The sequence below is a fragment of the Panthera uncia genome, chromosome B4 (assembly GCF_023721935.1).
Source record: "Panthera uncia isolate 11264 chromosome B4, Puncia_PCG_1.0, whole genome shotgun sequence".
NCBI classification, from domain to species: Eukaryota; Metazoa; Chordata; class Mammalia; order Carnivora; family Felidae; genus Panthera; species Panthera uncia.
Window position 1 is genome coordinate 30,382,968 of NC_064809.1, and position 26,451 is coordinate 30,409,418.

The 26,451-nt window shown below is 36.2% G+C and overlaps 1 protein-coding gene across 15 annotated transcripts in view; it reads right to left on the reverse strand.

Moving 5' to 3' along the window:
* The window catches only part of PARD3 (par-3 family cell polarity regulator), a 662,524-nt gene that overhangs the window by 198,943 nt on the left and 437,130 nt on the right, over window positions 1–26,451 (reverse strand). For 7 of the 15 annotated variants that reach the window (XM_049626959.1, XM_049626957.1, XM_049626956.1 and 4 more), the window contains 4 exons: window positions 22,279–22,430; window positions 21,188–21,232; window positions 15,469–15,696; window positions 1,249–1,480 (listed from right to left, as the gene is read on the reverse strand). In XM_049626959.1, coding sequence (XP_049482916.1) covers window positions 1,249–1,480; window positions 15,469–15,696; window positions 21,188–21,232; window positions 22,279–22,430 — 657 coding nt within the window. The remainder of the gene's footprint in view (window positions 1–1,248; window positions 1,481–15,468; window positions 15,697–21,187; window positions 21,233–22,278; window positions 22,431–26,451) is intronic. The other 8 variants (XM_049626966.1, XM_049626964.1, XM_049626962.1 and 5 more) reach the window with 4 other exon arrangements.

The following is a 26,451-nucleotide window of genomic DNA, read 5'->3' on the forward strand; positions in this document are numbered from 1 at the left end:
TTCATTCTGTAAGTATTCTTGGACACGGAATATAATGAAGAAAGATGATCTGACTGAAAACACATTCAGGAGTAGTATATGAACAAGAAAAACTCTAATGTAAAACTATGAGCACCCCAGTGTCCTGAAGCATCGGAGATGGAAATCTCATTGTATTTAGATTAAAGCTAATGTGGCTAACAGCCCAGGCTTTGTGTTACCTACCTCTATAGTTACTTCTTTCAGGCACTCGATTTAATCAGACGTGTACAGAGCACATCTGTTGTGTGGTGTGGCCTGCAGGCTGTGCCCTGAGTCCTCAACTTTGCAGGCTTGACATATCTTTAACTCCTTGAGTTATTGAGGTCAACCTCAGGATCATAAATCAAGAAATTCCATGAAAATAAAAATTCTTGTTCCCATTTTGCAATTAAAAAAAGTTAAAAGGAAGGGATTCCTAATACAGGGTAACTGCTTTTTGAAGAGTCAAGTGGCTCTGCTGTATGTTTTCAATTTCAAACCATCATCTTGATATGTTTAGGGGCTTAATTTATGGAACAATCAAGCAATCTTTATATTTAACATTAAATGCCTGAATATTATAAATCACCTGAGATGAACATTTATGGGAGAGTTTCAGTACAACTTCTGAACAACTTGTCACTTTTACTGTGTAACAATGATTTGTAAAAAAACGATATGCTAAGTAATCCCAGAGTATAATTTAGGGACACAAAAACAACTGTCAGGAAACAGCCAGAGACTACATTTAATGAAATCTTTACAGACTGAAGTAATAAGTATTAAATTAATCAACACAGCTTAATTGAAGCTCTATTTGCAACATTTTTTATTAGACTTGTTATTAATGAACCTTTAAATGCTACCACTAACTTGAGTTCTATGTTAAATTTAAATAATGAACCATTGTTCACACACACAAAAGAACAAACACTGCTTTAATAGCCCTTTGTCTCCATGGGGCTTTTACTCTTCTGCATAGCTAAAATGAAGACTTGTCCTTTCTTCCTTTCAACAGTTATTTACATGGTTGGCAAGATCTCATCTTTAAGGCTGCTAAAACGGTCTGAAATAACTAAAGCAAAATTCTGTACAAATTACAAATATAATAGCGAAGACTGAAAATGAGAAAAGATTTGTGGTGGACCTCAGAGATAATGTTTGCAAGTCTGTGCTTCTCAAATTTAGTATTAACCTCACACTCACGTATGTTTAGCGACCATCTGTTTTGGGTTGTTGAAGACTTACCTGAACATGTCTCCCAAGCCCTTCAGCATGCCCTTCTTGGCTTTCATTTTGTCTTTATCCTTGTCTCTATCTTTCTTCTTCTCTTTTCCAGCTTTATCTTTTCTCCTATCCATCTTATCGCCTTTCTCTTGGTTTCCATTCATGTGTCTCTCCAAAGAATGTGAAGGCTGATCACTGGCAGTGGATACAGACTCTCTCCCTGATCTTGAACTTTCTTCTGTGTCTTCTTCCACTTGGAAGAGAAACAAACAAACACACAAACAAGGATAAGGAATACAGTGAACCAAAAGAACAAAGTGAAGGAAGCTAAAATACATGGGAAGATATTGCTTTCCCACATTTTCTACTGCTGTACAGCCTGCTATCAACATGGACTGCAATGCTATTTACTTTTTTTTTTTTCACTTTTTATTTATTGAAATAATCTCTACACCCAACTCACAGGCTCGAACTCACTACCCCCAAGATCAAGTGTCACATGCTCTTCCAGCTGAGCCAGCCAGGCGCCCTTATGCTATTGACTTGTGAGGAGAATGAGAACAGAACATGTGATGTGGATGATTACCATGCACAGGGTATTCCTATGTGAAGATCATGTGCCAATAGAAAGAGAGAAGCCGCTTCTGGCCAGATGCTGATTCACTTGCGGTAACCTCCTCCTTGATACGCAACATGCAAGCTGGAGGGATTAGTAGGCCCTTGTCACACAGCATAGACCCCTCTGGGTCCTGTGGGCTGGATTTGCAAAATGCAAAGAAAACAAGCAGTTCCTCAAGTGCTTCCTTTCCTTATGGGGACAGATAAGGTAGATCTAATCTGGCCCCTCATTAATTTGTGAAACTGTGCCATTCACTAGTAAGCACACCAATTTCAGCACAAAGACTTCTTTCTTCAGGCTCCCAAATATGTCCGTTTGTGATTTCTGAACAGAGAAGACTGATCTTTACAGTTTCTGGAGCTTCTCCTTATATTGTCATCAAATAAGGTCAACATCATAAGCAAATGCAATTATATCTTCTAATCCTAAATAACTCTTCGTGTCCATCTACAAAGGTGGGTAAAGTCAGGAAAATGTGTAAATCAATAACCTCACACTCCCCTGAAGTTTGCAGATGCAAAATTTACTTAGTGATAATAATATTCCATTCTTTGAACCAGCACTTAATAAGCATATGGTCCAAGGGAACTTCAATACCCCAAACTTTTTTTTTTTTTTTTTTTTTTTTTAAGAAGGCTCCATGCCCAACATGGGGCTTGAACTCATGACCCTGATATTGAGAGTCACATCCTGTACTGACTGAGCCAGCCAGGCATCCTGCTGCCCTAAACCTTTTAATTTGAAAGAATGACAAGAAAACAAGAGTAGGTTTCCACCTAGCAAAAGAATTTTGAGAATTTCTCTATTAAAAAATAATAAATGTATATACTAACAGCCACTATCATAAATCTTTTCTGAGATTGGTTGCCTAAGATTTTCTTCCAAATATCATAAGAATGATTGGGGATTCAGATTGCCCCTTGACTTCTGAGGTCATTTTATTCTCGTACATCAACAAATAAAACGTGAATCAACGTTTTTGAGCTTCTTCTAACACAGAACCAAATAGAACAGTTAAGCCTCTTCTCAGTATTTCACAAAGAACTGACCTCTGAGACAAGTAAATGTATCTTCAAGTGAAATTCACGAAGTCTAGCTTCTCCACCACAAAGGGACAATTCAGTTAGTAATAGACAATATGAAAGTATAATAAGACCAGTTAAAACAAACTCAGTATTCTGCTATTAAACCATCACAAATCTGAGAGGTGACTATCAATAATGGCATGACCACTGCAAAGTAATAAAGTTTGTTGTTTTTTTTTTTTTTTTAAATGCCAGAGCTACTTAGGATAATACCAAAAAAAAAAAAAAAAAAAAAAAGTGTCCAATTCCTTTTGTTAACACATTTAGTTAAAACATGAGCCAACAGGGGCACATGGGTGGTGCAGTGGGTTAAACTCTGACTTTGGCTCAGGTCATGATCTCATAGTTGGTGAGTTCAAGCTCTGCGTCAGGCTCTGTGCTGACAGCTCAGAACCTGGAGCCTGCTTCAGATTCTGTGTCTCCTCTCTCTCCCTGCCCCTCCCCTGCTCGCATTCTCTCTCTCAAAAATAAAAATAAACATAAAAAAAATTAAAAAAAAAAACAAAACAAAAAAACATGAGCCAACAGATTTCTCATCCCAGCAGGTCATGCCTTAGTACAGCTAAAGAATAAAAGCATCACCATGTCTAAATCCGGAAGGTACTTTGGAGGTCATTTAGACCAACATCTTCCATTTCTTGCTGAGGAAACAGAAAGGTTTGGGACCAGCACAGTCCCACTCTGGGGCTCTTCCTAGTCTCATGTCCCATACAGTTGTACTTCAGCAAGACTTTCATGCATTTCTTTCATCAGCTCTGTTTGTGATTGCTCAATTCCATGCTTCATACAACACGTCGAGGTCATCTATCACCCACTCACTACACAGTCTGTCCAGAAGATAATTCCAGCAGTCAGCATTGTATTTCAGAAACCTATTGTCAATCCTGTGTATTCATTTAATGCTGTGACTTGTGGCTCATGTTGATGAAATCAATCAAGAACCTAGATCAAATGTACACAAACTCTAGGACTGATTAGCAACCATGAAACTGATTTTAGAAAGGTCTGCCTCCTTCTGCACTGGGTTATCTCAATTGTGAACCATTCTCCTGCTCCAAAGGACATTTGTAGATTTTTTTTTAATTTGCTTTTCTTCCTGTTGGTTAATTAATATATAAATGGGAATGGTACAGATTTGATAAAGGATGCCAATTACAACTTTCAGATGGGCATTGCTAGTCAATGCTTTACAGTATTTCAGTATGCTCTATTTACAGTATGCTTTCAGTAGCCTTACAAATAAATGCTGAGTTAAGGCTGTAATTGTTTTGGTCTACACAGAGCAGGGAAAGAATATCCTGGTCAATTAGCCCAATGACTTGCTGATTATATGCAGCCTTTCCAAATGTGACTCTCCCAAGAGAATATAAATATAACTTTAGCAGGCTTAAAGCATCTTGTCTCACACCCTTACACTTGGCTCTGTTGTACCTGATTGGCAACTGCTGTTTCAACCCTTTGGGAAACAGGTGTGGCCTTAACTTTGAGATAATCGTCCAAACCATTATAAAACAATTCTCAGAAGTTCTCAGGAACTATAAAACCCAAGTTTATTGGTACACTCAACAAAGATAAATGGGTGCTAGTGAATTTTCTAAAATTCCTAACATCCAAAACTCCTTTTATGCATACTTGCATAACTCTTTGTACAAACTTTTATTATTGTACTTCCCATCTGACATGATTACAAGTCTGCCTCTCATTCTCTAAACTTCTAAAATGAGGACTGCCTGGCAGAGAGCAGCTGCTCATAAGAGGTGGTTCAGATGAAAGACTACCAGTAAACCTGACTCATGACTTTATCCCAACTGAAGTTTTCTCCAGTCTCTGGGTATCACTGTTCTTCGAGTTGCAGAACAATACCTATTTTCCCCCGATCAAGCCTGACAAAACTAGCCACACCCCAACTACGGCAATGTTGCGAAGGCCCACTAGACTTGGTTTTGCTCTAATCAGTTTGTAGTATTTTTCATGTGATTACTGTTAGTGCTATACGGATTGTCTACTGGATTTTATAACCCTCTACAATATCTGAAACTATAAACAAAAAATGAGCTCAATAAATGTAAATGACTTAGTCTTCCACAGCAACCATTATCATAAATCATGAATGGAAGTATCAGTAGTGGTTCTGCTAGTTTTCTGCCTAATAGTTTTGGCAGAAGTACAAGGGCATATGTCGGCTCTTGGCTCGGTAATAGAATAAAGGCAGTGCCTTCACAACTGACTATATGCTGAAGTCATATTGGTTGCCAATTCTTTTCATAGGCACAATAATTTTCTGGTGTATGCAATACCACTTATTTTCTAAATTGGGTGAAACAGAGAAAATTAGTATTAAATTATTTATTAACTTCCGGTTTTGTAACCTCATTTTATAAAATCAAAAATCCTAATTCAGTTTCCTGCCCCAAGCAAGTGGACTGTTTTAAAATGATACTTGCACATTTGAGAATTCTTTATGCTTATTCTGAACATTCTAATTTAGATAATACATTATCACAGAAACTCTTCTGGGGGTGTACTGATTTAACTAATCCCTTTGAATGCCAACTAATTAAAAATATTTAGCAATATGTGGCTTCATATGTACAAACATAAGATGTTCTTTTAGAGTATCATAGTATATATGCTTCGAACTCTAAAATTATTTGATAGAAAAAAATAAGTATCTCTCACTTTGCCCTATACCTATGCAGAATTATGGTGATTATCCAAAGCTTAAATAAATTGGCTAGGCATCTTTAATTTTTTAAACTATATATATTCAAGGTCACAGATATACTGATCAGGTTATTTTTTAAATTTTTGCAGCCAATGTTTGTACATTTAGTAATATTACCTTTATAATAAAGTACATAAAATATTTTTATTCCCTTAAACTTAAAGGAAACCACAAAAAAATTCATATAAATAATTTTTTAAGTAAGAAAAGTACTGATAATATATTAGGAGTAAGTGGCTTGATCTATTGTGTTCCTACACTAAATTACAATGCAAGAACTAATTATAAACTTATATTTAGATAATCTATTTTAAATGCTGTGTTTTACATTTTTTTCTCTTGAATTTTGCTCATCTTTAAAGATCATTTGATTTCATTTTGCAGATAGCCTACACAAGGGAAGATGATTATCTTCTTCCAAACAAATAGAAATTTCTATTTTTGCCTAACATTTCTGTCTATTTTATCCTGCTCCATACACTGAAGTGTGCCACGTGATTATTTATAAAGGTAGATACTGTTAGGTTTTTCCTTTAAGAAGGTATAATGTGAAGATGCTTGTCTCTTTAATGCAGCATAGTCATTCTGCAATTAAAACACACCTAATTACCATGTTTTCAACAGATGCAAATGCAGCTCAATTAAAATTCTAGTCCATGTTACAAATTAAGCTACTTAATTCTGCAAGGTATCATGTAAGGACTGGGTCACCAAGAAGTTTGGAAAAGATTGGGCACTTATATGTTAATGATTATGGAGAAAATGACTTTAGGTTTCAATTGAAACTCAAAGTTCTGCAGCTCATGCCATAAATAAACACTTCTATCTAGTTATCACAAACATTTTACTGTCAAAAATTGACTCTAAATTACATGGTCATGAGAGTCTTTTCTCCCCCATTGAGAAGCAATGCTACTTACTGTTGATACTGTAATGATCTCTGTGGGTTGCTTATCCACAATACATTCCCCCTTTCTCTTTCCTAATAGAACTCTGATCGTGTTCAGGAATGCAATCTAGCTCCAAGGGGTTAACTCAGTAATATACCAACCTATGGGTGCCTGCTGCTTGATTTAATGGACCAGTGTTACTAGTCCAAGAATGGCCCCATCAGCCATGCTTGGGGAGATGGCTCACTCCCCTCTGTTGGATATGGACAGGAAAGTAAAAGGTCTCTGGGCCTTGCAATTACCCTCTAGATAAGCTGAGTTGTGGATATTGCAGCCAAAAGGGCAGGAAGATGTTGGGTCTTTGCTAATACCACTGGGCTATGAAATCAGTAGTCCCCAAAGCTGCCCAACTCCAGAGCTCAGCAATGAAGACAGTGCATTTCCTCATGGTTAGAGCTGGTCTGCGTTGGATTTTCTACTAAACGCAGCTGAAAGCATCCTAACAGGTACATTGTGTAAATCAAACTTTAGAGCAGCTGTGGAATATCTACAGTCTATCACAAGTGTAAGAGTTAGCAGTTAATGTAGAGCTGGGTAGCTGTGACAACTTTGCTAGAATTAAATGATTTGTTCAGACTTCCTACTAGAGATAAATAAATTGTTCAATAGATAGAAACAGAGAAATACAAAATGAAAATGATAATATTACTTCTTAATCATCAGTAAATAAGTTCTTTCCTCTGAGGGCACAGCTCAAAGAAGCATCATTAAATATTTGTTGAGTGAATGACAGAATGATTGAACAAACAGCCAATCACATGAAAAACTATCCTTTACTGCTCTCCATTTAAGAAGGACTACTGTAGGTATTAGAAATACCTAATGATAGGATCACATACTCTTAATTTAAAATTTATTTTAGAAGACAAAAATTTAAATGGAATAATTGCACACAGTATGACTAAGTCTTCAGAATCTATCTTCTTAAAACTTAAAATGAGTAAGTTACAATAAGACATTAGTAATTGGAAAATTTCACTGGACTTAGCAAATCCAGTGACCCCTACCAACTTCTATGGATTAATCTTAGGTAACAAAACAAAAGCAAATGTAATAAAAATAAATTGAGGACTGTCAGACTCCCAGGCACTGCAAAGTCCTACACAGGATTCAAGAACTTTGGGGATATAAATATTATTTCTGTTTCTTATTTAAGTTGAATATTTTGACTTTGGAAAGGAAGAAAGATGTGGAAAATGAACAGCTAGTGATACAGATGGTGTCGAATAACAGGATCTGCTTTTCTGGACTCTGACTTTTAACATTAGAATGATGAGCTCTTGGCAATGGAAAAACTTAGCTTTTTCAGAATGTTAAAAAAAAAAAAAAAAGCTGGCATGAAGAATGAAACATGAAGAATTAAGAAGCTTTTATACTCAAAAGTGGGGTGGGAATAATAACTTACATGATGAAGAACCAAGAATATGACCGTGAAGACAGATGAAGGAATCATGTGACATTCAAAAGTGGTATCAGAGAAGTGCTTTCAGCAACTGGGGGACAATTTAGATAGTAAATAGATGATTCCAAAAGTGCTCTATTCTATATGTATATTCATTTCATTAAACAAACAAACAAAACAGCTCTGTTTATGTTGGAGTGAGGAGTGGGTAGAAGGGTAAAAACAATTAAGATGGCTCTTCCAAAGAATTTAAGACTTATACTAAAAACCATTCTTTGCTTCTACTTTATATTCTAAACTTCTCTTTAATCATCCCTCCAAATGAAACAGGTAAAATGCTCCTGAAGATACTGGTAGAATGTCACCTCCATTATCCTTCCCTTCCCGAGAGAATGCTACAGAACAAGTACAATGAGGGTCATACCCTCAATTTTCTGAACCCTTGCACATTTCCTTTTGGCATCTAATTGATTTTTACATTCAAATGATGGTCCACAGTGGATATTGCTTCCTCTCCATGGGGACAATGTACAGTGAAGCTCCAGGCTTTCCTTTCAACAGACCGAATGGATTGGCTACACAACCAAAATGGCAGCACTCACAATTCTGTTGGAACTTCCACTAAAAATTTTACTTTTAATCAAGGAGTGAGCTTTGTGTCAACTGTATATTTTAACAATATATAGAAAATTATTTACAGTGTCAAAGAAAGAGATTCCAGGTCACTGCTCTGACTCTTAAGGATGTGTGTGTGTGTGTGTGTGTGTGTGTGTGTGTGTGTGACAAAATACAAAATAAATAACACAACAATGTACAAATGTATAAAGTAGTAAATGGCTAACAATGCTCTATTTTGCTATTTATTGAGAAATCAAAATGACTGTTCCCCAAAAGCCAGTGTTCTTAACTACCAACCAATCCATATTGGGGAATCCACAAAAATTTCTTGATGCTAAAAAATGCTTTACAGTAAAAAGTCTCAGAGACATTCTATAAAATCAGGGCTTTAGAAAGTCAAGGGAAGACTAGATTGCTTGGGAAACAGTTTCCTGAAGAAGTAAGATAGTCTAATGTATACATTTGAAGGCAGGGGCAAAGTCAAGGATAGTAAGAAGATACACTTCGTGGAGAGTGCATGGTCTGGACAAGAATGAGCATGGAAGCTTGAAGTACTCAGAGAATAAGAATGTGATTACAGAGTTTACTCAGCAAATCTAGAGACAGCAGGACCAATTAGAAGATCCTAACAATAACTTCAGATATTAAATAATGAGGATTTCAGTTAGATTGAACAGACGGAGTGAAATTAGTAGATTTCATGGGGAAAAATTAAGAAAGCTTGGTAATGGAGTGATTACACAGTATGATGATGATTCTAAGTTTCAGAGCCTGGAAGTGCTAATGAGAAAAAAATCACATCATCACCATCCATCTTTCTGTGTGAGATGCTAAGCGTGTAAATGCATTTTCTTACTTTTCTCTGGCATTGCCAAGCATCATTACTCACCTGGATTATTTCATTACTGACATATAACTGATTTTCTTGCCACTGACACTGCTACTTACCATCCCATCCCTGATAACCATCCTCTATCCTACAACTCCAGCACTCCTACTCTTAGTTGAAATTCTTCAAATGTTCTTTAAGGTCCTTAGTATAAAATGCAAATAATTTAAACAAGGTTGTGATCTGTTTTCCATTTTCATCCTAAATCTCATTCCTCATTATGCTGTCACCTGCACTATATACATCAACCTTAATCCAACTATGGCAATCCAGGAAAGGTCACTGCTCATGATGTTTCATATACTCCTTATGCATTGCAGGTGTAGACCACTCTAGCAATGGCAGTTATCTCTACCAATACCTTGTCTGGGAAGCCGTCTCCCCCCTACCTACCTATCTGCTCTAATTCCACGTAGGCTAAGTGGGGAGCCCAACTTTTGGTGCCATGGTAACCTGTGCACTACAATGACCCTTAACCACATTACTTCTTAAGTATTGGTTTATCCACTGGGTTGGACTACCCTGTGCCCCACAGAACTTTATAGCCTAAAAATCAGATTTTAGGTGCCACAACTTATTAACACACACTTAAATACTTTAAAGTAGTTTCAGTGTGAGGGGCTTTCCCATTTGGAAGTTTAACCTTCTAGAAAAATCACAGGACTATGAATCAGAAGTATGTACTCTATGATTCAGTTTCCCAAGTATGCTCTTGGCCAACTATTTAAATACTTTTTCCTTATCAAAAAGTGTTTGAAATGAGGATTCTATAATTCAAACACTTCCTATGTGACTTTTCATTGTACTTTTAGCTTAAGTTAATTTTCCCCTATGGAAAGAAATGTGAGGAATAGCTTTGGCTACTTCACATGCTTACAGCCATACTGCATTGAGAAACTTCCTAAAATTAATCAAAGCTCCTTCTCTTCAATTGCAGGTGATATTTAAGTATACAAATTGGCTTAAAGGCTGGGACAGGCTATTCCTGTTCCTAGCATTTCAGAACAAAAATTTTTAGAGATCAGCATCCAATTGTATATATTAATCAAATAGGAAATCTTTTACAAAGTACTCTTTGAAACCCCTATCCTGAATTTTGTCACAGATTTTCTATTTTCTAATGGGTTTTGCTTAAGATAAAATTAGGCCTAGTTTGCATATTTTGCTCAAATAACTAGTGATGAAAAGTGGCTAGCCGTGTGTGGAATTGATGGTAGAAGAGTGAAGATATCAAATACAACATACTGTTTTATAACTAATAAGCAAAAAAAAAAATTACCCTAGAATCTCTCATCTTAGCTGATTTACTACCATAAATTTACCTTCTTCAAATCTCCTATGGCTAACCTAAGTTATGTATATTTTAGAGCAATGTCCTTTTTCATCTCCTGAGAAGAGTGCTATAAGAAAAGTGGGCAAGCTACTCAAAAGCAATTTGTCTACCATGGCTTGTCTGTTCAAGCCATGTAGTTTTCACGTTTAAAATTACAAACTGCATCTATCTTAAAATCAATAGGTACAATTAATAAGACAGTATTTGATTTCATTGTGTTTCACTTCCTGACCCCAACAAAAAGCTGTTACTGTACCGATAGTAAGACTTACAATTTGGCAACTTTTAACAGAAAAAAAAAAGGGGGACCATATATTTTTCAAAAAGAAAACAAAGCAATGTTATTGCATGTATTTTCTTGGTAGCAACAGAAACTGATTTATTATGGGGGATGCAGAAGCCACTTGCTGAGATCCAGGCAGGGTATGTAATTTGCATAGAAAAGGGAGCAGATTGTAGATGCCCTGACCTGTCAAGCACAGGTAGGGCCTCAGAGATAATGGGTCCCAGAATACAAAGCTCCATCTTGATCCAGACAGACACACACAACATGGTAAGGCCAGATGGATTAAATGAGAGACAAAAACGCTGGCTTCTGCCATCTCCACAGGAAGAACGTAAGTGTTACAGAAGATGACAGATACCAGATACCACATGGAGGCCGCCCCAGTCTCTTGGCCCCCATTGTTGTGCCCATGCCATGATTTCGACACTGCTGAGAAGAGGCAAGCCTGTTCTGAGCCATAAAATATATTCACCAGGGAGATGCTCAACCCAACTGACAAGAGCAACCAACCATGCCTATGCCTAAGCATCTTACTTGTGAAGAAGAAAAGGGATAACTTGGGGTAGATAATAGGAGACTGGGGCAGTGCTTTAATCCAACTATGGCAACCCAGGAGCTGTCTGTCCTGGCCACGGGCCTTGGCCCACAGCCTTCCAACAGCAGCCCACCCTCCATCTCCACACATCTCAGGCACACCAATAGAGTAACAAAGGGACTGTCTGTAAGGTCAGTGGTCCTCTTTTCAGAGCAATGTTCCATAGTGAAAGGGCATGTTCATCTCCCCCGGTGGCTGTAATGGAGTCAATACCACAGCACAAGAAAGCACCCTCTGCTAGAATCCCACGGAGCACGGACAATGGCGGGATACTAGACTCCCTGGCAATGAGGGACAGCGCGCTCAACAGCAAGGATGTGGAGGACAACCAGAAACAAGAAGGCGGATCCTGGGAAGCCATAAGGACAGGAAGTATGCAGACCAGGCCTTGAGAATCCAGAAGCCAGACTGTGAAAAGGACGGTGTTTAGGGAAACAACGGAAGAGCTAACTGAGCTGGTCTTTCTCACAACTGGAGCCATAGAACACCTTTTCATATCCAGTCATATGTAAAGGTGTCTAATGATCACCAGCAGTAACACCAGACCTGAGGGACTTTTTTTTAGACTTTGCTTAGGCATCACAGGTCTAGTACATGCAGGCTCAGTGTGGAAAACAAACAGGAATGATGAAATGACACCACCATCCCTCTTACTGCATACTGAAAGTCTCTCCCCCCTTCTCTCCACATGCACACAATGGTGCTAGCTAAGCAGGAGCTCACTTATTGATGTCACGAATATTCAGAGTCCTGTGATTTGCCAGACCCTGTGCTTAGTTACACAGGAATAAAACAGTCATGGTGATGTCATTTTTTGTGGACCCTATAGAAGGTGAGAGAGCCTAGCAGGCAGGAGTTAGATAGGTAAGTGAACAGGTACACAAAATCATGGAATGTTACAACTAGAAAGGACCTCAGAAACCATCTAAATCATCTGAACCAGAGATTTTCAAGGCTTTTCTAAAAACATTGCAAACTACCCTTTTCTAATATTAACATTTACAGAGAACCACAATGTAATAAAAGTGACTTTAAAAACCCACAAGAGTTAAGGCAACAGAGTGGGGACAGCAGGGTGAAGGGTGAAGCTGGTGGCTCTGCAGAGTCCCTGCTACTCAGCCTCCCCCTGACTTCTGGACCCCTCCAAAACCACAGAGCCTCCCCTCCTGACCAGGCGTCACAACGCACAGTTTAAAAAATCCATGACCCCATTGTCCAAATCTTCAGTTTTACAACGAGGAACTTAATGCTCAAGCCTTTTGGGTAGTTTGACCAGAATCCCAAATTCATCAGAAAAATGTGGACAAGGACTCAAGTGGCCTGAATTCCAGTTCAGTGCCTGCTGTAACTCACTGACAGGGTCTCAACAGCTCACATTGCAAAAGTTTGAAATGTACAACAGCTGCCTTTTTTTTCTTTTCTGTTTTTTTTTTTTTTTTTTTTTTTGGTATCCAGATTTCAACAGACCGGTCTGGGGGAAAAATTCTAAAATCAGGACTTTTGGAAAACACAGCACTCTGGTTGTAGGTATACACATTCACAAGACTCTTTCTCTTGTCCAGAACTTCAGCTTTGGTTTATAAAACATAATTTGTCTATTTGCTGAATGAAAAGTTGTAACATAATGTAGTTAAATCAGTTATTTCAAATTAGAAAAGGAAACTAAATTTTATATAGGGACAAATTTAGATCCCTATCTACACTGGTGAGAAACTCTGAAGGCTGTCCCCATTACAATTAAAAACATGTCTTATATTGAGATATATTCCATCTCCTGATGCATTTGAAATGAGTGGTATATATGAGAAAATTACATTTTATGAGGGAATTTAAACATTTTAACTAGAACAAGGAAAAAGTTCAAAACCATCATATATTGTAGAAGCTTAAAAAAAACATTGAAGGTTCAAAGTACTATATCTCTTATTAAATACACCCCCAGGACACACTGAGGCACGATGCTACCATAGGAGGGCTGCACAAATGATACTGGTTAGGATGGAAAGGAACCACAGAGACAGTGGGGAAAAACTTAAAAGGGTGGAAAGCTCATAGGACTCAGGATCTTGGAGCCCAGACTTGGCAGCAAAAATAGGAAATATGTTCTTCATCTGGCAAGAATAGGCTGTATACATTTGAAATCACTGACTGGATGGAATGAAAAAACTTCATCCAGATTCAGATGAGGAATTAGGTAAAGGGTCGGAAAGGCGCAGTGGGGTATAGCCATCCTCTCCCGGAGTTTTGCTTGGCGTGCTACATCATGGCCACAGTATCCATCTTTCCAAACACACTATATGTGCAATAGGCAAAAACTACCTAATTTTGCTTTAAACCTCCTCAGAATGTGGGGCACCTGGGTGGCTCAGTCAGTTAAGCGTCTGACTTCAGCTCAGGTCATGATCTCATGTTTCGTGGCTTTAAGCACCACGTTGGGCTCTGTGCTGACAGCTCAGAGACTGGAGCCTGCTTCGGATTCTGTGTCTCCCTCTCTCTCTGCCCCTCTCCCACTTGTGCTCTTTCTCTCAAAAATAAATAATCATTTAAAAAATATATAAATCTCTTCTGAATATGATTTTTATTTAAAAATCATTTTCTTCCCCACCACAATCTTCCTTAGGCATTTGTGACAGAAGCAGTTCACCCAACAGTTAAATTTCAAGTAAATTACAATCCACTTAAATTATCTCTGGTTTCTGCTTGAACTTTTGTGCAGTGGTATCTCTAACTTTTCTAACAATGGATAGATGCATAGAGTCATGTTTGAAGTTAAAGACCAAAAGTATAAAGTAGTAATTATTAACAATGTATACTAAACAACAGTTTTTACCATTAGGATTCTTAAGTCTTTTCCCTTTTAAGTAAATATACTACTAAAGATATTTTCCTGATTTTTAAAACGAACAGTTATTTTTATGCCATGAATGTTTAATTATAAAGATAGCTCCCTGAAACATGTTAATATAAATGCTACTTTTTTCTCAATATTCTATGGAAAACATACTGCTCATTTATATTAGCCTTTGACTTTCAACAATCTTGCCTTAAAATATTTTGCAATGTTCAAATACACACATATACAAATATCTTGCCAGCTCAGATCAAGGAAAGCAAGAGTAATTCATAAAAAAGAATAGGTTTTCAAAATCATAGATTATTACATATATTTGCTGGAGAGATCACATTATAGCAGTGGTTTTCAAACATTTTGGTCTTAGGATAGCTTTAAACTCCTAAAAATTATTAAGGACTCAAAATAATTTTTATGTGGATTATCTGTAACAGTATTTACTGATCTAAAACTGAGAAGATTTAAAAATATTAGTTACTTTATAAAAAACAAAATTAAAGGTTAACAGAAATTATGTTTTCATAAAACAAGGACTGTATTTTCCAAAGACAATGAGTGAAAACAATGGCACTGTTTTACATTTTAGCAAGTGTCTTTGCTATCTGGCTGAAAGACAGATTCTTCTATCTGTTCTGCATTCAATCTATTGCAATATCTAAAGACTTGTCTCTAGAAAACCCAAGGCGTATTTGTGAGAGAATAAGGGTAAAAAGATAAATGACATCCTATTATTATTATTATTATTATTATTGTTGTTGTTGTTGTTGTTGTTGTTTAGTCCTCATTGATCCCTCTGGTACCTGGAGGGGAACCCTGGAGCATACTTGAAGAATTGCTGCTCTGTAGAGCTGTTTGTAACTGTTATTCTTTCAGAAATTATAAACTTACACGTCTCCATGCCTTCATCATCATCATCTACTGCAGGTTTATCATAAGACTTGTCAATGGCAGCTCTGAAGCTCTCATTGCATCCCCTTCCTCTGATTATTCGTGGCCGTGGGCGGTGGAAAGGAATATCCCCATTCAAAGTCACCTCAGCAACTGCTGTCTGCAGACTCTCTAGTGAGCTTGACTTCTTCAGACCCAGGGAAGGTCCTACATCTCTGCTGGGGGAACCTTGGAGGTTTACAAAAATTAAAACGTTAGTTAGAATTAATGGTAAAAAAAAAAAAGAAAGAAAGAAAAAAGAAAAAAAAAAAGAATTGGAGGTGAAACTGATATCCCTGAATATCTACAGATTGTGGAAAACATCAGGGACATAAATAAATTATTCACTCAGTGAGTTCTAAGGTGTGGATGGAAATGTTATAAAAATAAAGGAATGGTAAAAAAAATAATAAAGGAATGGTAACTAATTTTAATTTTTCCCAAATATATATTAAATTTGGTTTATTTTCTCTATCTTCTTAGGAAAAACTCTAAGTTATTAGTCTCCATGTTTAGCTCAAGAGATAAAATTTTGGTCAAATCATTTGCTCCAAGTATGTAAATAATCTAAAAGAAGCAGAATAACCCAGAGCTCACTTGATGAGAACGCTAAGGTAAGCAACCAACAGTAAGCTCTATAACTTAACAAATCATTTTTTGATAGTTTAAGATTATTTACAGTAGAAATTAAACTTTCATCTCAGTGAAATCTCTTCCGCATCGTACTGCGCGTTCACACAACTCAGTAGGTAGAAAGAGCACAAAAGACTACATGTCACCAACATAATTAGGGCACCCTGGCAACAGGCAGGAACCTGAACCTGGGAAATATTAATGTTCTATTGGAGAGAATGATGGAAGATTTGAATAGAAACAAATTACATAAGGGCTCTCACTAGAGAGAAGTATAGGAGAGACCACGGAGTAGAATACAAGTCCATATATCTACAGGCTTGAGAACAATATCTGCTTGTGAAACAAGCAATGATCAAAAGGAAGAAGAGTTCACAATTAAGAAGAAAATTTCACTAGACTGGCAGGGGAGGACTCAGGGAATTAAGTTGGCTCTGTTTCTTGAGGATATAGGGCAGGAAGGCCTGAGAGAATACCAGCAGTACCAAGCTTTAAAAGGCAATCAAAATGGATTTCTTTAAGCAAGAAAGACAGCCTCATCCATCACTGCCTGACCTAGCACTCAAAGGCAGATGAAGTTGGCCTCTCGATGACTGAAATACCAGCTTGGTACCACCGCCTGGGCAACCCAGGTTTTAGAATTAGCTCGTCACTTAGACTGTTAAAAAGACAGGTACAAAAAAATGAGAAGGTAGGAGAGAGCAGGTAGTTTCTCTCTACATGGGGTCATCAAGCACATATGTTCATCAATAATTAAGGAGTAGCCTGGACATGTTATCACGTAGAAGGCAAATAATTATGACACAGGCTTTGCATGGCTCAGAGTACAAAACAGAATAAAAGATAAACTGAGAGTCAAAACAAGAATTATCTTTTAAAGATTCATTTACATCTTGCACCTAATTTTCGCAATGGGGTAGCAGTTGTTAACTTAGAATAAATATGTCAAAAATGTAACATAGGCAGAAAGGCAGACAGATGATTCTAATGAAGAAATAATATTCCATCAATTATTGTGCTTGGAAGAAAAAGATGATTTATTGAACTTTCTCAGTGCAGGATCGTATATATTTGATTATTTTATGACAAAAATTCACATGAATTGTTTCTTCCCAGGATGATCAATCTTACTTTTTCTCTTGATAGGCAGTATCATTTTTGACAAGTTCATGTTCTAATACCCTAAAAGTCATGTCACAAGAAGGAAAATGAATTTGGTTCCAGAACTAAACAAAGAGTAAGAAATCAAGGAGTCAAACAGAATAGGAAAAGATCACTTGTGGGCAGGGACGTTTACTTTATACTTTCAAGAATTGCCACTAGGAAAATCTTTCTCCAAATAAAGCATATATATCAATTTTCATAACTACCAGTTGTATTTGAGTTCTATAAACTCTGAGAAGGCAAATATTTGACACTTTATTGGGAGCATATAGGACATTTGTATGTACATATGTATGTGTATTCATATCTATCTATCCATATTTTTCCAATAAAGATTTCATGCTTCATGTAAAGATTTTCATAAAAACATCATTTTTTTCTTCACAAAACGTTAGCTGTACTCAAAGCACTAAGCATTTTAATAATGAATTTCAGAAATCGCATGAGTATTTACTACAATAAATGTATATCTATATATAATGCATATAAATATTTATGTATGTATATATAAATACATATATATAAGTGTATGTATGCATTAAAATACATAAACAAAAGCAAATCTGGTAAAAAAAATGATGAAACTGTAAATAAACAATAGATATTCTGTAAGCATAATTTAGGACTTACCTATCTACTCTTCTCTCTGAAATTTTAACACTGTATTATAACGTGTTCGTGATGATGTGTATTGTGTAGACAGGAAATCAATGAATTATTGCATCTACATTAATGTATGGTTGAAAATCTTCATAGTAAAAAGTTATACAAAAAGTCAAAATTTGTAATGTGTGAATCTATGAGGGATCAGCAAACCATGGGCCAAATCCAGAGAATCCATTTGTTTGCATGTATTCTGTGGCTGCTTTCATGTCACATCTGAACTAAGTAATTGCTACAGAGACTGGTCTGCAAGGCCTACATTATTCACCATCCAGTCCTTTACAGAAAGAGCTTGCTGACTTTTTATCTGTAACATGGATATCATATATTTAAGTATGATATTTGTCAAAGAAACTTTAATGAAAGTTTTATTAAATAATACCTTAAGATCCCTGAATGAGGGCTACCGAGACCCCTGACATTATAAACTTAGCACTTTATTAGTGGTGAAAATTAAAGATGTCTTTATATAAAGTATGGGCTAAAAATTAGTTTTAGTTACACACATACACACACACACACACGCACACACACATCTTTTAATTGTAAAATAATATTCTAAAGCTCTTTATAAATCTTTTGGGTCATTAGGATACTTTGGTTATTTTTTATATTCAAGGATTAAACTGTTAGAAACCCATGGGGCATCTGGGTGCCTCAGTCGGTTAAGTGTCCTACTTCAGCTCAGGTCATGATCTCATGGTTTGTGAGTTCGAACCCCATGACGGGCTCTGTGCTAAGAGCTCAGAGCCTGGAGCCTGCTTCGGATTCTGTGTCCTCCTCTCTCTCTGCCCCTCCCCCACTTGTACTCTGTTTCTCTCTGCCTATCAAAAATACATAAAATGTAAAAAAGTAAAAAATTTAAACTGTTAGAAACCCAATTCTCTTCTTATTCTTGTTCTCTCTTTTCTTTCATGAAGAAAATCCTCCCCTCCTCCTGCCCCAAATATCGTAACAGATCCTTAAATCCAGAAATAGAGGGGAAAATCATAATCATACTATTTTCCCTAGGCCTATTTTTCTATTCCTACCTAATACCCCACTTGCCAAAAAAAAAAAAAAAAGTAGAGGATGTCTTTTGCAAGGGCGAAGGGAAATGGAATTCAATTTTCATTATGAAAGGCTTATGGCTAGACAGATGATCTATGCTAAAATACCACTGTGACTCTACCAAAAACCTTTGGACTAAACTGTAAAATCATGATCATCTTAGCAATTCAAGTGAAGTGAAGAAAGAAAAATAACTGAAAATCTGTTCACTGTCTAATACTGCAGGGTGGAAAAGATCCTTGTTAGATATTTTATTCATGTAGATTTAAAACCGATAGACTAAAAGGTACTTTGGTGTCTATGCAATAATTTTTTGTCACAAGCGTTTCCAGTTTACTTTGGTAAGATAGATTGTACACAGTGGGGGGCGGGGGAGAAAAAAAGAAAAAGCTCTTTTTATCTAGGATCTAACATTTTAAAACACAATAAAAACACAAGATTCAATTAGATTATAAAATCTGCCTTCTCTCCATGAACATTATTTTATGTTTTCAGTTAAACTCTGGTTATCTGGATATCATCATTATTTTTTTTTTTAATTGCAATAATAGTCTTTTCCTTTTAGTGGAAGTTAGTTAAATAAATAATTTCCTGACTGTACCTGACTGGCGTAGCATATAAAGTCATGTTCTTTAACCTGAGCAGTGTGAGTTGACTTTTATGAACATTAATTTGGACAGGGCTTACTTCTTTAAAAGTATTGAATGTTATTAACTCCAAAACTAATTACTCATTTGCATATATGAACTATCAAATAGTTTTTCTTTAGCCCTGTTTCAGAGTTTGAGTGAATTTTATGTTTGATCAGAGAAATAACTACATAATAAGGGCTGAGGCTATAGTTAATTGCCTTGCACTATAGTTAATCCTATGATTTATTGGATGTAATTTTCACAATCTATCTTTTTACTCTACAGAACACGAAAACTTCAACCATGTCCACAATAATCTTTACACATGTATATAGATACATATTTTTTAAGGCTAAAATTAATTACTACTGCAGGTCAAAAAGGTGAATTGAAGCTAATTAGTGCTAAGTGATATGACTACATCATACTGGATCTAGAATAATTAAAACACTATTCCAAACTTATAACAACAAATCATAAATGTGCCATTGTACAAAATACATTAATTATACATGAAGACTTTCCTGTGATTATTTTCCTAATATAACATAAAAAGTAAAATCTAATATAATGAAAAACCCAGTTCAATATAATCCATTGATTCTACACAATGGCAGCATTTTAAACTTATTATTATTTTTTAATGCTTATTTATTTCTGAGACAGACAGAGAGAGAGAGAGAGGGAGAGAGAGAGAGAGAGAGCATGAGCATGGGAGGGGCAGAGAGAGAGAGGGAGACACAGAATCCAAAGCAGGATCCAGGCTCTGAACTGTCTGCACAGAGCCTGATGTGGGGCTTGAACTCAAAAACCATGAGATCATGACCTGAGCCAAAGTTGGAGGCCAAACCGACTGAGCCACCCAGACACCCCTAGGCAGCATTTTAGAAGCAAGCCCTAATGAGTTAAAAACAAAAACAAAAACAAAAACAAAAACAAAACAAAACAAAAACCTTTGAAATAGGTTCATGTCAAGATAAGGAAACTTATGCATTACATAGTCTAACTCAATGTCAGACAACTACAAGCCAATTCTTGCATCTGAAGAAAAACTGAGGTTTTCTGAACAATGAAAGACAGCAATATTGGATTCTGTCATAGAGTGAAAAATATTTATATTTCTGCTATTATCCTTCAAATCAAAATCACCAGTTTGAGAACCATTGTTTGGATATCAAGCTAGATACCTAGTAAATGACTTAGACACTTAAGAGTTTACTAGAAGAGATACTGTTCTCAGGATTTTGATTTTTATTTAATTGCAACAAAACATTCCTATACAAATATAATTAAAATCTAGGTTGTTTTAGCATTTTTGAAACACTAAATTATATTTCCATTTAGTATGTACTACCCTGATAAATTCCTTCTAACAGGAAATTTTTCTTTTCTTGTACAATGTGATTTCCTAAAAATGAAAACATCCGCGCAAGACTGGAATATTTATGTTTACATGCAATATGATTGGCAGCTCTATAATTATGATCAGCTCCTTGGACCACAGTTTCTATGGCAACAGTCTAACTGTCCATTCTTACCTGCTTTCTGGTCATCCACTGTATTGAGTTTAGTCTCGTCAGCTACTGTTAAAAGGTAAATGTATACTGGTTAGCACAGTTAGTCCCCACAGCCCAACATGCTTCAACCATTCTCGGATCTTTCCAGTTAGGTGATCATTCTTAGGTAATATTTCATGCAAATAATATGAAACATCAAGCAAACATTCATAATCAAAAAAAGGGGGGGAAAGCAGTGTCTCCATGCAAAATGCCAGTCATTTCACAGACACGTGTGTTATTTATAAGTTAGCATATCATAATTAGCCAAGGCAATGCATCGCCAAATTTTTGTTTTATGCATGTGATAAATTAATGCTTTTAGTCTTGAAGTACAAACAGCCACCAGAGAACAGCATAAATAAGTTTCAGCTGATTAACAAAGGTTTTTAAAATCATTTGATCGGTTTATAGATATAATTAATTACTTTACTTTTTTGTTTGCTTTTCGGTGGATTTGGATTTAAAAAGAGACACTACCTGATTGCTGTTTGATTGAACAACTATGGTTATTTTCCTCCTCTCATTTGCTTCCAAACACTTTCTACAATAAATATTCTCCCAAATTATTACTTCAATTAAATGCCTTAATTATCAACACAGAAGAGTTTCTATTAAATAAACCTTAAAGAATAGCAACGAAATGAAGTATATCATGAAGTAACCAAATTCTAGACATGGATTGAGATAATGGTTTCTCTCCAAAACTTCTCCTTCTAGTTCAAGAATCCCACAGCCAACCAAATACGATTTCAAAAAGTTGGTTTTAAACATCCAAAATGTTAAAACACTTCATCTTCCAAATAAAGATGCATGAACATAGCATGATATGCATGTGTTTGTTTCTTTGATCATCAGGAAAACATATATTTTAACATATTGCACATTATGTAAACATGCCACTTATGAGAAATATGGTTATCACAAACTCAGAGAAAAACTAATTTTTGCCAAATTGCCACATTTAGTTTTTCTATTGCTTAAAGTAAACAGACATGTGTTTGGGACTATCAGTTTTAATCCGAAAGCATCTAAACCTTATTTAGATAAAGATTCATGGAGATTGTACTCACTACCTAAATCCATGCTTTTTGATTTTCGCGTTTTAACGAAATCCAATTGACTGGCATCTGAAAATTGCTTTGTGCGTTTTTCTGACATACTCTGGCGTCCAAATCCTTCTCGTTGAAAAGCAAGAACTGGATCAACATCTGGACTCAAAGAGCTGGTATGAAGAGAAAGAGAAACATAAAAATATTCACTAAAAAGGAGGACATCCAACTTCAGGAAAGATCATATATGCCCACATATGAAAGTTATGTATATGCATATTCCCCAGAAATGCTGAAACAAAAATATAGTCCATTAAAAAAACAACAACGAAACAACTGTGGCTGAATAGGAGGTGATGGGAAAATACAAAATTAATTTAAGTGTAAAGTCATTCTTTCTCCATGTGAGTTCTCTCCTCCCCTATTTCCCTCAGTTTCTTCACTCTGTTCCCTAATACATCATTATTTCTAAGTGACTATCAAAAATAAGCCTGGTATATTTTAGAAAATGGAAGGATTGAATATCTGTGGAAAATTTTCATAAATGAATACAAATATTGACAGCATACAAGGGGCTCTATGAATTGTAATCAAATAGAAGTTGTAAAATGAGTATGTCTTTAATCTTGGATGTCAGAAATGTAGAAAAAAACACCTTTGTGGCAGGTAGTTTCATGAGAATGTAGTTTCTCAGCAATATTTATTCAATGGAGAAGAAACCAACACAGCAAATCTTTATGAGAACCTATTGTAAGGTGTTGTTCTGGGTACCAAAGTCAGGAAAGGAAAAGAAGAAAAAGGTCTCTGTTCTCTACAAGTTCCTAACAAAAATACTACAACAGAAGGACCGAGCCAATGCTGTGGATGCACAGATGGGAGAATGAACAGTACTGGAGGGACACAGGAGACCAGATGACATTTGATTTGGGTGACACCAACACAGAAGTCCAAGCAGAGATGAGGAGGCACACAGCAAACCATTGGTAACAGGACACAGTTGGAAGTGGAAAGGGATGACACAGCATCACTCCCATTCGTAAAATATCTGTGAACACTTTAAAAAGGACCACAAGGGGGGCATGTGGGTGGCTCAGTCAATTAAGCATACAACTTCGGCTTCAGTCATGATCTTGCAGTTCGTGAGTTTGAGCCCCTCGTGGGGCTCTGTGCTGACAGCTCAAGAGCCTGGAGCCTGCTTTGGATTCTATGTCTCCCTCTCTCTCTGTCCCTCTCCAGCTCATGTTGTCTCTGTCTCTCAAAAAATGAATACATGTTAAAAAAAAATTTTTTTTTAAACACTTCTAGGTGTTCTGACCAGAGTTCATACAATAAAAATGGTTTTTCTCTATGCTGGGCACACTAAGTCAATTGCTCTTTTGTGTCAGCGCCCTGCCACCTTCCTTACCTGGCCAGGTAGGAGAAAATCCTTCCACAGTTAACTAAACACACTAAGAAGGTCAGTGGCCACTGCCACCATGCCAGCAGAGTTTATGACAGCCTTCCTTATGTTTCTGATGGAAGCAAATTTCTCTCGCTTTTATGGCCGTAGAGAATTACCATCCACACAGGTAAAGGAAGAGTGATCTGGTTTGGATATATATCAAAAATGTAGCTGCAGTTTACTGTGCATGAAATGATAGTTGGCTCTTAGAGAAGAGCTAAATCCAAAATTGTGAAAAGAAAGACATCAAGGAAAATGCTTTGCTGTCAGGTTAAGTGACCTGAAATGTTTTGAGCCTACTGTATTAATAATGCTCAATAAAGAGAATAGCAGCCTTATCCACCTTAAGAGGCCAATAAGGGAATTCAAGGACATTATGTAAAAGCCCTTTGTAAACTGCAAACCACTATACAAGGTAAGTGATTATCACCCCACAAAGACTTTCTATCTCAAATTAGCAATATAATACAAATTATAACAGAGATGGGGTCCTTAAAAACACTCAAGGATTCTGAACAGCCTTTCCCAATCTTTTCCACCAAGTACAGAGTAGGGCCCCTAGGATGACACAAGATAGGTGCCCCTTACTCAGAATTTAAGGAAGCACTTTCAGGCTCAGGCAAGTTGAGGGTCAACACCTGACAGTAACTCCTTCCCTACATTTTGTATCCTGGTCATTTGGCTTGTCTCACCCTAGTCCTGGCCCAGGTATTGAGAAATGAGAAGATGTATCCTACAGGCCCTGAGAGTTCACCAAGAACAGTTTTATTTTGTAAAAGACTATGTTATATCCTAATAAATGTTTTCTTCTTTGTACTGTACGCTTAATCTTTTCATTTTTAATATACCATATTTTTTCTGTAAAACTTTGAATAAATTTGGTGTACTAAGAAAAAGGGTCATGTTTATCTTGAAGCCTTCAGTGCCCCTCCAACATATCACTATGATTACATACTGTGTATACATATATGTGTGCATGCATGTAGGTATTTATAGCTATAGCATACATAATATATATAATTACATATTGCTCATATTTCTTAAATTGATGTATGCTTATATATTATGCTTATGTAGTAGTAGTCAGGTACTACTATGCTTACTATAGTTTGTTTATAATTTCCAGAGCACATATACCCCAATTAAAAGATACAGTCCTAGGGGTGCCTGGGTCACTCAGTTGGTTGAGTGTCTGACTTTGGCTCAGCTCATGATCTCACAGTTCATGGGTTGGAGCCCTGGGTCAGGCTCTGTGCTGACAGTTCAGAGCCTGGAGCCTGCTTCGGATTCTCTGTCTCCCTCTCTCTCTGCCCCACCCCCTCCTTCTCTCTCTCAAAAATAAATAGACATTTTAAAAAGTAAAAAAAAAAAAAAAAAAAAAAAAAAAAAAAAAAAAAAAAAAAAAAGTAAAAATAAAATGCTAAAAAAAGGAAAAATATAGTTCTAAAAGTAAAAACTAAAAACCCATAGAAGAACTATGATGCAATTTTGCAAGAGCAAACTTTATATTATCTATTTTCAATAAGAATAATTCTTTCATATGTTGAAAGCTGATCTTTTCAATATTCTGCTCATGAAATACATATTTAATAGAAATTATTGGTAAAAGCTTGTTCAAAGAAATACAAATTGTTGGTACTAATGTTACGTAAATACCACACATCGGCATATTTTTTAAACTAATGTCATATCCTTGGAATGATGTTGTCACTAAGATTAGAATTGCCGGTTTACCTTGTTTCTCCTTAAAAACACTATTAATGTTCCCTGAAACAATTAATGGAGTGAAAAAAGTATATTCTATGTTAACAAATTAAAAGTTTAGCCATTTTACATATTTAGCCTTCCACAATTGTGCAGTGAACTGTAAACATACACAATTTAAAATGTCAAATGAGTATGTGTGTTAATAAGTCTTAAAATAACTAAATATTTTTAAACCATGACATAATTAATTCTTCCCTATCAATATACCCATTAAACTAATTTCAGACACAATAAACAGTACACTAGAACATTTAACAAGTTAGATTGCAAAACTGACAGCTGATTCTTTAAAGAATGTAACCATACCCTGACCCCCCAACATTATTAAAATTCCAGTTATTAATCCTGTCTTATTGCCCTTTTGTTTTCATAACATTTTCATCAAGGATTAGGGAGATATTGTCAGGCTGGAAAAGCTTACATTTTCTGCTGTGATTCAGAACAGCTGCCATTCTTGTTTGGATAACCCTTCATTCATATTCCTTTCCTTGCTCCACTTTCCCCACAGCAAAATCGCACAAGTCCTTACCATTTTATGGATGCCCTTAGAGAAATTAATGCCACAATCTATTCCTGCTAGTTACCTATTTATTTTCACCAATACAGTGCTTTCTAAGGCCCCAAACAGATCTATTCCTATGGCCACCTCCACAATTCTCATCACGGTGGAGATTCAAAGGCTTTGTCCCTAAGTTGAATACTGCAAATATCTAATCCTTACTTTCCCTGTTGTTGCTTTCACTTTCAGAAACAGATACAAACTGCAGCAGTATGTGGAACAGCATCTGTGGATTTCAAATGGGATTTGACTTTATATTGTATTTTCCCCCTCTACATTGAACCAAAAACATTCAAAAACAAGCTAATATCATGCAGGCTTGAGTGTCGCTCTATTTCTACATCTTGTGTTTTCAATAAAAGACTTAGAAAGAAAGAAAGAAAGAAAGAAAGAAAGAAAGAAAGAAAGAAAGAAAGAAAGAAAGAAA